Source organism: Mus caroli, chromosome 10 (assembly GCF_900094665.2).
Source record: "Mus caroli chromosome 10, CAROLI_EIJ_v1.1, whole genome shotgun sequence".
In the NCBI taxonomy this organism is placed as follows: Eukaryota; Metazoa; Chordata; class Mammalia; order Rodentia; family Muridae; genus Mus; species Mus caroli.
In genome coordinates this window covers 20,212,723-20,225,500 of record NC_034579.1, presented here as the reverse complement: position 1 = coordinate 20,225,500, position 12,778 = coordinate 20,212,723, and the positions used below count along the sequence as shown (strand labels likewise).

The 12,778-nt window shown below is 41.3% G+C and overlaps 1 protein-coding gene across 3 annotated transcripts in view; it reads right to left on the bottom strand.

Annotated features, from left to right (window-relative positions):
* Nucleotides 1–11,198: 11,198 nt before the first annotated feature.
* The window catches only part of Stx7 (syntaxin 7), a 41,008-nt gene continuing 39,428 nt past the window's right edge, over nucleotides 11,199–12,778 (bottom strand). For all 3 annotated transcript variants that reach the window (XM_021173922.2, XM_021173923.2, XM_029482582.1), the window contains exon 10: nucleotides 11,199–12,523. In XM_021173922.2, coding sequence (XP_021029581.1) covers nucleotides 12,431–12,523 — 93 coding nt within the window. In that variant the 3' untranslated portion in view covers nucleotides 11,199–12,430. The remainder of the gene's footprint in view (nucleotides 12,524–12,778) is intronic.

Genomic DNA, 12,778 nt, shown 5'->3' with positions numbered 1-12,778 from the left:
GAAGTAGATTTTTACCCTATGGCATAAGAGATTAAAAAAAATTGTTGGCATATATTCATTGCACATAGAGATGGGTTTCATAAAGACATTTTTATTCAAGTAGATTTTTTAAAAATTTGTTTGCTTTTTCCTGCACTGATTCAGATGTGGGGGAGACTGCAACCAAATGTCATGAAAGGACTGCAGGGGTGATCACATTTTTTTTAGGACAGCATTAATGCCAGCTACTGCCTGCCCCACCCGACCACCCCCTCATGGTGCCTCACTCAATATGATCTTTTCAAGTTACAAGCATTTCAGGTTTTCTTTATAGCGGAAAAACATTCCACAGTATATGCATGCCATTCAATACAATTAGCCTAGAGGAGCCCAAGACAAAACATATGGCTTTCTATGAGTAAGGGTGGTAATTTGAATGTAATTGGGCCCCATAGGCCCATAGAGAGTAACACTATTCAGAGGTGGTAGCCTTGTTGGAGTAGCTGTGGCCTTGCTGCAGAGGTGGGCTTTGAAGCCTCATATGATTAAGCCACAGGCAGTGTGGCATAGTCTCCTTCTGCTGCCTGTGGATCAGGATGTAGAACTCCCCGCTCCTTCTCCAGCACCATGTCTGCCTGCACACCACCATGCTTCCCACCGTGATGATAATGGACTAAACCTCTGAGACTGTAAGCCAGCCCCAATGAAATGTTGTCCTTTGTGAGGTTGCTTTGGTCATGGAATCTCTTCACAGCAGTAGCGAATAACTAAGATAGTGATCAAATTCCTGTCTAAATAATAGCCCTCCTCTCTACGTAGACTTTACAAAATTATAGAAAGACTATAATTGGTTGAAATGCAATCAGTGTTGAATTAGTCAACAGACTAAGTAATCATTCAGGGCACCCACAAAACGGAGCGCTGAGAAATGGCCAAGAAACGCTTACTCATTATTTTGAAATAACGGAGGACCATTTGAATGCCAGGATCCATGTGAGTTTTAGACCATTTTGAAAAAAAAAGAAAGTTTGCTTTTGAATTATAAGTGGAGCCATCATCATAATGTTTGGGGTTTCTAAAATTCTCAACATAGACCCAAAACAGCTTTAACCAAGAGGGCAAAGGCATCACAGACAAAAGCTAGCTCCCCTACACAAGCTTTGCCCATCTCCAGGAACACGCAGTTTCCCTAACACCAGCCTTTCTTCACGGGGTCATGCTTATTTGCTGATCCGTAGCAACCCTAATCAATAGCAATGCTGTTCATCCTTGCTTCGATTCAGATTGTAATTTCTTTTTAAACTACCTGACCCTTATAATCATATGGTGACTAGGTCTGGTCATTCATCTTCCCCGGGTCAAGTACTCCGTCTGAACACAGCGTTGTTTGTGTTTCCGAGGCCTCTCTGCACCGTAGTGAGGCAAGCAGGAAGACTGTTGGTTGGAGAAGTTTGAAAAGAACTTTTTATGCATTGTTCTCATTGTCTTATTCTCCTTCTTGGAACTAAAATTCCTGCCTGGAAAAACAAGTCTTCCTAGATACAACAATGAAACTTTGGGAGGTAATCTTTTGTTTCTCATTAAGTATGGAAAACTATGGATTATTTTATTACTGCCAGTGTTAGAAACTAGTGAATGAGACTTTGCTCTGAGGGCCCAGCATTCAAGAAGAACCCAACAAATGCTTTCTGGATGAATAATGGGATGAAGGGCTCTTCCCATTCATGCCTGTTTGGCAGATATCTTTTCATCATAAAATGGAAACGTCTCTTTAGGGTCTGGCTTCCCCATCTGAGAATGCTGCTCTGCATCTCTCCCAGTTTGCATCAGAGGTTAAAGGAAACAGTGTATGCTGACGGACCACTGAGACTGGGTTTCTGCCTATCTATCTCTAAACCATCACTGAGACAAAATAAGTACTAAAGCAGCATCTGCAATCTTGGCCATTAGAACAATGTCAACTCCACCTACAGCCTTCCAGATTAAAGAATCTACTCACCAAAAGGAAAGATAGTTTCAGAAAGAAGCCTGAGCATCAATAAGAACTGACAAGCTGAGGAGACCGCTTAGTGAGTAAATCTCTTGACCCAGAAACATGAGGCTGGAATTTGTATCCCAACACCCTTGTGAGTACTACAGGCAGGCATGATGCATGGTGGCAGCCTACAAGCCTAGTGCTCTAGAGGGAGAGACTGGTGATTCCCAAGAGCAAGCTGGCTAGCCAGATTAGCCCAATCAGAGAACTCTGGGTACTGAGGGGCTCTGCCTCAATACACAGGTGGTAAAAGAGCAAGGGAGATACACAGCGAGGACTTCTGGCCGCCACAGGCACATGCATCCATGTGCACATGCACTCACATATATGTGGACACTTATACATAGCCATGTACTCACACATGCATGGACACTCATACATAACCATGAACTCACACATGCAAGGACACTCATACATAGCCATGAACTCACACATGTAAGAGAAACAGAGTGGACAAGTGTCCTGTGGGTGCTGGTTGGGCCACCAATAATACAGTATAATTTGGTATATTTAGTATGACTCAATGTGAAATTAAGGATGTGATATGAATAAGAAAAAAAATCCCACATTTCTTAAGTAGTAAAGAAAATCTCCTTCATGTTGGTAAGAACAAAATACTAAAAGCAACACTATGACATTTTACACCACATTTTTGTTTCTAAGATACTGTGGTATCCATTGTGTAAAAGAAATGCTTTAGATTAAGTCAGTGTTGATTAACTGACTAGGTTGTTGTATTTAACCAATTAACATTATTTACACTGAAATTTTAAGAAAAATGATTTTATGTAGATGATGTTTGCTGGTTTTGCATATTTTTAAGGAAATCTTTCTGAAAGCAGAGGACTGTCAACACACTGCACTTAAGCTTTCCACACAAGCTTTGAGGAAATGAGCATTCTTTCATTTCGGAGAATGTGCGTCTTTACGAATTAATCCAGTCAAGTCTGGTCACTGAGGCTCTTTGTTTATTTATTGTTGACACCCCCATCTCCCTGTCCCCGTCCTTTGTCATTCTCACTTCCATTTTGCTCTCTTGTCCCCACCCTGTCCTGTTCAGCCTCCATCACAGTCTCAAGGACCCCTTTCTAGTCGGCTGCTTTCCACTCACATTCAGCCTCACCCAGGTACACATGTTTAACAGTTGAGAGTTTGCAATTCACATGAGAGACACCATAAGAACATATTACTACTCTATATACTTATGTTTTATTTTGATATTTGAGCTAAAACTGGAAGGAGGGTTTTAAAGCAAGAGGCTTCTCTGGTTTCCTCTGTAGTTATACTAATTTTTCTAATCTGTTTAAAATGATGAAATCTGACTCATTCATTGAGATATCTATTCCAACATATACTATTCATCAAATTGGTGAATTCAAAATAAAAGACACAGAGGGAAAAAAGGCAATATATTTTAAGATAAAACAATAAATATTAATTCCCACTCAAACAACAGGTAAAAGATGGGCAGCAACTCCAACAGATCTTAAAGACCCACAAGACTACAGTTAGAGGTCTGGCATTCATATGGGAGTGCCCAGGAGAAGACAGGGGTCCGTTTTGAAAGGACTTGAAGAAATGATGACCCTAAATTTGCCCAATTTGTCCAAAGACATAAATACACAGATAAGTTGAAAATTCTCAAACAATGTGAGTTCCGAAGTGCCACCAATTCCCACAACCATGTTCAGGTTTAAACATTTGAAAACTGAAGACAAAAAAAAAAAAAACAAAAAACAAAACACAAAAACTGAAGACAAAAGAATGAAATAAGAAAACAATTAGATACCATGCCTATAGAAGAAAATTTGAAAACGGGTGCATTTCGTAGGAGGAGCCATGGAAGCTAGAAAATGAAAGGAGAAGGTCAATCTTTACCAAGTGCTGGCATTCAGGAATTACTAACCTTGAATTCTATGTCTAGGGAAAAGGATGGGTCTTTCAAAGATAAAGGGAAAATGCAGACGGTATGAAAAAGAACTTACAGAACTGAATGTTAACAGAGTAGCAATGACAGTAACTAGTATAGGTCAAAGGAAGCCTGTCACACAGAAATGTAATGATAACCACAGACGTTTAGACTATCAGGAAGAAATGAACCCAACATGGAGAGTATGAGGAACCATCCTCACACCCTTGCTTTTTAAAAGGCTTCTAACCTGTGTTCAGAGGTTAAATAACAACTATGTGTTGCAGGATATTTGATCACACTGTGAACCCCGAGATTGTGTTATTTACTGGAGAAAGTTGTTTCTAGTTGTCATGTGGCTCACCCTTAGTATGCACCTTTAATCCCAAACAATGAAGGCAAAGTTAGTTGGTAGAAGAAGCACCACATTTGAAAGTGACGTCTAATTGAGTGGCAGACAAAGTGACGAATCAGGGAAAGATTTGACAGAATAAGATCTGCCCAGCTCTCATGAGAAGAGAGAGGAAAGAGAAGCTACTTGAGAGGCAGTGCAGAAAAAAAGGAACAAGGCAGTTTTACTGGTACTGGGGGAGTTTTACAGAGAAAGGTTGAATAGAGAACAAGCTAGACATAGGTGAAGACAGAATGATCCAGAAAATGAGAAGGGGCCAGAAGATTAGGACAGACTGCCAAAGTTAAGTATGAGGCCAAACAGAGCAGGAGAGACTGAGAAAGAAGCAAGATTTAATCAGTGTGGAGAGGAGTTTTGAGCCAGAACAGCTCAGTTGATCAGACAGACAGAGTTCAGAAAGAGTTAGAAAGGGTTAGTTTATTCCGCAGAAAGTCTCGAGAGGCTGAAAACATTCTAGGCCTAGACAAGATTGTATGGAGGCTGGAAGCTTCAGCAGTAAGCCTTGGAGACTACAATTACATCAGGCAATAAAAGTTCCTTTTACAACTATGACCTTAAGTATGGTTCTGAATGTGTACTGAGGGAATACTTATAACAGACATAGGAAATGATAGGAGACATAAATGAGAGTTCAAAGACTGTTCATGACTCCAGGTGGCGAAGTGGACACACTACAGATATCTAGAGTTAGACACTTAAAATCTGATAGCCAGAGCTGCCATGAAAATAGTCAAATATCGAGACACTGAAAATAAGAGTGGCCAGTCTTGTCAGGCATGGTGGCACATGCCTTTGATCCCAGCACTCGGGAGGCAGAGGCAGGTGGATTTCTGAGTTCAAGGCCAGCCTGGTCTACAAAGCGAGTTCCAGGACAGCCAGGGCTATATGGAGAAACTCTGTTTTGAAAAAAACCAAAATAAATAAATAAATAAATAAAGAGTGGTCAGTCTCAGAAAGGAAGAATAAAGCAGAAATAATGCCTCCCTTTAATTTCAAACCTTTTGAAAATTATTTATGTATTGATTGATTGACTGACTGACTGATTGATACTCTATTTGCATGTATGCCTGCATGACAGAGGAGGGTATCAGATCCCATTATACATGGTTTCTAGAACTAGAGCAGTTAGTGCTTTTAAACGCTGAGCCATCCCTCTTGCCCATTTCAAGACTTCTTATTTGCAGTAACCAAGACGGTTGGCATTGGTACACATGCAGAGTGGCAGCTCAGTGGATCACAGCAGATAACCAAGAGGGGGACTCCTTTCACATCCCCACCCCATACCTCCAAATCAACTGTGTCTGTCCTCTACCTCACTTGACTAACCGATTTTGGTGGAGAAGGAAAACTAACCCAGTGGACAGGGGAAAGAAAACATTTTAAACAAACACAGTAATGAAACACAGCTAAGAAATGAATCTAGATCCAACTCTGACTTTATGCAAAATTAACTCAAAATGCCTCTTTATTTAAAGGTAATATAGAGATACATTACTCATAGACACAAAGGAGAAGACTTTTGGAATCTAGGGCTAGGCAAAGAGTTCTTAGTACCAAAAACATGAGCAGTAAATAAACATGGATAAGAGGGATTTCATCAGAATTAAAATCTTTCACTCTGCAAAAGCCACAGATGAGAGGTGTAGAGGGTAAGCCACTGACTGGGGGAAAACTCCATGAGCTGCATCTTAGGGTTTCTAGTGCTGCAGCAAAGCATCATGGCCAAAAAGCAGGTTGGGGAAGAAAGGGTTTATTTGGCTTACACGTCCCACATTGCTATTCATCATCAAAGTCAGGACGGACATCCAAACAGGGCAGGATCCTGGAAGTGGGAGCTAATGCCGAGGCCATGGAGGGGTCCTAGTTACTTCCTTGTTCCCCCTGACTTGCTCAGCCTGCTTTTATATAGAATGCAGGACCCCAAGCCCAGGGATGGCATCAAACACACTCTATTGATCGCTAACAGAGAAAATGCCTTACAGCTGGATCTCATGGAGCATTTCCTCAACTGAGGCTCCTTCCTCTCGAATGGCTCCAGCTTGAGTTAAGTTGACAGTAAACCAGCCAGTACAAGCCATACATCCAGTGAAGGACTATCTTGAAAATATATACTGTGGCAACCAGTGGTTTTCACATTTTCTGTAAAATTATCCATTCAGGGGCCAGAAAAGTGGTTCATTGTTTAATATGCTGACTGCCTTCCCAGAGGACCTGGATTTAATTCCCAGCACCCACATGGTGTCTCACAACCATCTGTAACTTCAGTTCCGGGGGCTCTAACACCATATTTTGTCTTCCATGGGCATTAGGCATGTATGTGGTACACAGACATACATGCAAGCAAAGCACACATTCACCTAAAAGATAATAAAAGTTAAAAAAAATTATTCAACTAGCACGTGACCTAACAATTGCACTGTGGGACGTTTATCCCATAAAAAGAAAAAATATATTATTGTAACACTTACACATGAATGCTTATGCCTATTTCAACCATATTAACACAGGACTGGTCAGATGTTCCTCAGCAGGTAAATATGCCAGGGTAAAGCCCACAATATAAAACCATACTCACATTACAAACAAAATGCTAGCTGACTATATATATATGTATATATATATATATATACATATATATATATTTACACAAACTGGGGTGACTCTCCTAAGAACTGAGATTAAAATTAAAAATGTCCACCATAAAAGCTACAAGCTATATAGTTCTGGTTATGTAACACTGGAAAATGGACTAAACCATAACATGTTCATCACCAAAACATGCCTTGTGTTTCCTGGGTCGACTGACAGGAAGACTAGCTTGGACCTGGAAGTCTTCACCACTAAGTCTTTAGTGATACAAAATTTTAAAAAGAATAAATCTTTCACGTTATTTGGGGTAGATACCTAATTTCTAGTACTATTTTTCCTTCGGTGGAGTTCAGTATTTCCATTCTCCTGTTACAACACTGATACAAAGCAAGCATTCTGAAGGGAAAGCTGGAACCAGTGCGCCTTAGCTGGGGCTAAGTGAGTTCATTGCTCAGCTGTCTGCCCATGTCTAAAGCTTTCAGAGTGAGTAACTACTGTGTAACGGTACTTACAGTAAACACTTAAAAATTTGTACTTTGGGTTGGCCCAAGTGGGAATTAATGCTCTTTCAAGTTTATTTAAAGACTCCTTGGTTCAGTTCTAGAAGACTCCCCTGAAAACAAGTAGAGGTGTTATGCATGCAGGGCCCACACAGGAAATCTGGTTTTGCCTTCCACCACGCTCAGGGAAAAAAAATCCCATAATTTCACAACCTCCAGGAACCCACTGGGAGTAAGTAGGTGACAGACTTCTTAAAACCCTGCAAGAAGCAACAGTGTTGGCTCCTCGGCTCAATTTCAGTGTTTGAGAGGATTATTTGGATAATAGTGCTTCCTGGTTAACTTTTTTTGCGTCAATCAAAATGATCACCAAGACAAGGCGTTAAGATCAGCATGTTGAGGCATGCATCTGAATTACAGGAAATGAGATTGGCATCAACCATCAGCTTAATCTTCATTTGTCCCTGTTCTTTCTCTTGCTCCTCCCTTGCCTCAATCCCCTTCCTCTCCCTTCACTTCATTTGAAGACAGGGTCACAGGGATCTCAAACTGGCCTGGGCTCTTGCTGTGTAGCCAGTGAAAGCTGATCAGAAATGCAATCCCTGATCCTCCTGCCTTCCCTTCCTAAGTGCTGGGATTTCAAGGGTAGATTACCACCTGCATGAGGGTTTCCTTCTACACTCCCTTTTCATTAAAGACAAAATAACCAACAAGAACAACTGCTGCGAGGGGGTGGGGTAAGGTTGAATATATACATTCTGTGATACATTTTGTACAGAGGATACTCAATGTATTTGTTTGAGGCTGTTATGTTGCAAATTCCCCTTACTCCCTCCCTTCTTTATGTATCTCTGCCCTCTACTGGAAGCAGCAGCCTTCTGTGAATGTCTTCCAAACACAGGACCTTGGTATCCAAGATACCCCTGAATCCCAGTCACAACCATCAGAACAACTCCACTTGGTGACGGTTTAGATAGGCTATCAAAACTGATTATTTCCAGAAAACTTGATTTCTAAAAAAATAATTTCTGTCACTTTCTGAAGGAAAAAAGATCAACAGGAGAGAGTGGTCCTTAGAGTCTGGCCAACTGCTGAAGCGCCCAGTGGTCCCAAAGTGAATTCATCCTTGTACACTTCCTCCTTTTCCACGCTGCATTTTCTTATGATGAATAAAGTATAGCCCAGGCTTGCCTTAGACTCACTGTGGTGGAACATGGCCTTGAACTTCTGACCATCCTGCCTCACTTCCCAGAGTTCTGACATAGCATACTGCCACACTGAGCTACATTGCCTGGCGTGATAGTAAGCACTTTTTATATGTCAAATGTCAGGACATATGCTCTCTGTGAGAAGACCTACATTCATTTGGCTCATTCATAATCTTTATGCCCAGATCTGTAGTACCCGGCAAAAAGCTAACTCCAAATGGTCAAGTATGTATTGAGGAACTATTATGGGATGGAAGTAGGGTGGAAACAAGGAAGTGAAGCAGGAAGAAACTTCTGGATGCTGCCGCCCTAATAAGAAAACGTCTCATTGGGTTTGGGGGAAAGCCACTACCCTTGTCCAGTGAGGACAGTCCCCAGGAGCAGACTACTCAGTGTCCAGTGAAAGCCACGTCAAATGTATTTCTCAGATGTGACAGTGACTCTTTCTCTCTCAAGCTCTTATTTTTCCACCATGAACTTCACTTTTCTGCACAAAGAAACAAACAGTACACAAACTCCAAAGTATTGTGAGTGGTTTTTGTGTGTTTGCTTTTGCTAAAATCATGTACCTGTTTCTTGGGTCCCAAATGAACTGAGTCAACCTGTTTTCACTATAGATTTACCTAAAAAGGCTAGTATTCAAAGTATTATGGATATAAAAGCACTCGGACACTGTTACCAAAAGCAGGGAGGATGCTCACCGTCCCAGTGCTAACATCTTCAAGGTGTGGTGCAAGTGGTGCCTGCCATAGGTGCTGCTGTGGCCCTTGGCATGCTCACGGGGGTGCCTTCAGACAGTGCACATGGCTTGCTGCTCTATCCTGGGCCCTGTCTGTGCCCATATCTATAGCAGAAGATGCCCATTCTCTCTGAGAAACACTTCACTGTAACCAGAGGGAACAGTTACTCATACTATCAACTGTTCTGCCAAACCATATCTTTGCCATATTTTAATAACCTACATGCTTAATGTTAAGACTATCGTTCAATCTAAGAGGCCAGTTAATCTCAGTCCTGTCTGAGAACACAAGGAACTCGGTGAGGAGATTCCTTTGGTTTGAACCAGATGCAGACATAGCCAAAACGGCTTCCTGTTTCATTTTCCAGTGCAGAGATGTGATGTGTAAGAGCAGAGCTGCAGGATGAAGAGGAATGCCATGCGCAATGCTGTCTTCTGGATATGAAACGCACATCACACTCATGAACTCCCAGTTCCTGGGAACATCTGCATGAGATCACACCGGCCGAGCTTCTGGCCCGGGTGCAGTGGAGGAGCGCCACCTCCTGCCTCTTACTGAGAAGCTAGTGGTAGGTTATAGTTGCTTGGGGTGGGGGTAATCATTTTAAGGATGTGGTCATGGGTAGAATTCCCATGCCCTCACAGATAGCTTCACACCCAAGCACATATAAACAGCACTAACTGGTCTCAGTGAGCTATTAAAAAACCTAAAATGAATAATAAAAAAACCCATAAAGTTGGGAAGGAATTGCTGAAGAGGATGTGGGAAGAGTCGGAGAGGGGGATAAAGGGTAGATATGATCACAGTTCATTATCCAGTGCGTGATATTCTCAATATTAAAGAAAAATTTAAAACATTTCAGAGCAATTCTAAAACTGAACCTTAAGCTTTATTTTTCTCATTTAGCAATTCCCTTGTTTTGCATTTAAATATTTTCAATAAAAGTCAGTTTCATGTTCTAAGTATCTTTGTGAACATTTCCTCAAATTAATGCTTTTTAAAAGAATACAGCAACTAAAGTTCCTGTCATACATCAATGGCCAGTGGACCAGGCAAAATAATAATTTAAGTTCCAATTTTAAGAAAAGTTGCTAAGTTATGCCCCGATTTTTGAAAGAGCTCTGCTGTTGTGGGGCATCCACTATGGAGAGAACAGGAACAAATGGGTGTGGTAACATGAGGATTAACTGCCTTGGGAGTACAGAGCCATTTTACAGATGCCACTGAGACTCTCCTGCAGCTAGGAGATGGCAGCACACTGTTTGACACACAAGCTACAGGGGCAGGTGGAAGAGAAGACCTTGTGGGAGCCGGCCTGGCAGGCTGGCACTCATCTGACAGCATATGCATACATTGCTCCTGACCACCCATGAAAACAGTCAGAGCCGGGCACCAGAAAACTTCAGTGTTCCAGACCCCCACAAAAATGGTTTCTGTGAGAAGAACCCATTCGTCACTCTAAAATTAAACATGTTAACCAGTGATACAGAAATATGTGGGGGCTAGAGAGATGGCTCGGCGGTCAAGAGCACCGACTACTCTTCCAGAGGTTCTGAGTTCAATTCCCAGCAACCACATGGTGGCTCACAACCATCTGTAATGGGTTCTAGTGCCCTCTTCTGGTCTGAAGATGTGTATATGTATATAGATGAGGAGGAGGAAGAGGAGGAAGAGGAGGAGGAGGAACAACTCTAAAAAATAACATTAAAAAAAAAAAAAAAAAAAACTCCCCGCAGAAATATGTGGAATGTCCCACCACGGTGCATAGTCAGCAGCAAATGTCTGGGAAGCCCAGGCTCCAGGGAAAGAGTTCTTGGGACTCAGAATTAGCAGACATCTCCAGAATCATCTTTATTCTGCTTGCAAAGATACAATTATTTTGTTAATATTTCACTTGTTCCCATTTAAAGGTTTCAGAGCCACATTAAACAGTGCCATCATTAGCAAACTGCTGTGTAAGAACATTATAAAACACAAATGATAAACCAAGATAACCCCTCTTACAGCATTCATATTAGTGCATTAAAACATTGATTCAAAAAAGACAAGTGTGTTCATTGGCAGACATCTGATTCCTATTTGAATGAAGACTAATAAAAAATGGCATCTAAATAAACTCTAAAACTTAAGAGTCAAAAAACAAAATATAAAAATGAAATCCCAAATCTGTAACTGTGGGAACATTACTTTGTGAAGACAGGACCCAAAGATACAGGTCTAAGAAGTGTTCCATGGCGCACGAGGGAAGGTATGATGGCCACAAAGCCAGACCATATGGAGAAAGTGTTTCAGTGCAGTAAGAGAATGGAATCTTTAGCATCTGAACAGAATAGATGCAGGTATGGACCTTTCAGCCACTTCCTCCAACTTTCACTGAACAATACAGTAACTAAGCTTTCTTTAGTATGCATTGGATTAAATAGTCCATATGTTAAAAACAACCTATCCTTACTGTCTTTACTAGGTAATCCACAGCAAATGCATATATACACATCAGGAAAAGATTCACTGATTTTATTCAGAGACGATAAGAACAATCCAATAATGAAAGAGCAATAATGATCTGCAGTGCAGTGGACCACAGCGGATAAAACATCCCACAAACAGTTATGTTAAGGGTTTCCTACTGAGAACATTTACTGGACAAATGACATTTAAACTTGGGCTTTCTTTTTAAATAAGATAGCGCAATCATGTTACACATGGTACACAGTTACAGAGGTGCAGGCAGAGTATACAGGCCAATCAAATAATTCCCAAAACTCAGTCAAACAATATAAATAAATTATAAATGAAAGGCATATACAACGTGAGCCAAACCCAACAGTTGTTGAACTAAAAAGCAGGGAAGCTGTGCCAGTAAGGGTGTTTAGAAAAGCCTTGGGTATTAGAAAATATCAGACTGAATCCAAAAGAATCCCCCCACCCTAGTAAAAATGACAAAGTATGGAACCATCGCTTTACACAACAGCCTCAAAATAACAATAAGAGAAAGTGATCGCAAAAATCTGCCTGCATCGCTCAGACAGCATCATGCAGTCATCCACGCCCTCGGAGCTCAGCCTTTCAGTCCCCATACGATGAGACAGATGATCACGATTCCAACCACAAGGATAAAAATGATGATGCAGAGGGTTTTCCTGGATTTACGCTGTGGAAGCAAGAAGACGACACGGTGAGTACATCAGTGAGGGGATGCCACAGCAGCTGAACACCACCCAGTGTACTTGGGGAACAATTTGGAGACCTCATATTTGGGGCTGAGATTCTTCTTCTAAAAAAACCTTTACGACCAATGGAATAGAATTGAAGAGCCAGAAATGAACCCACACACCTACGGTCACTTGATCTTCGACAAGGGAGCTAAAAACATCCAGTGGAAGAAAGACAGCATTTTCAACAAATG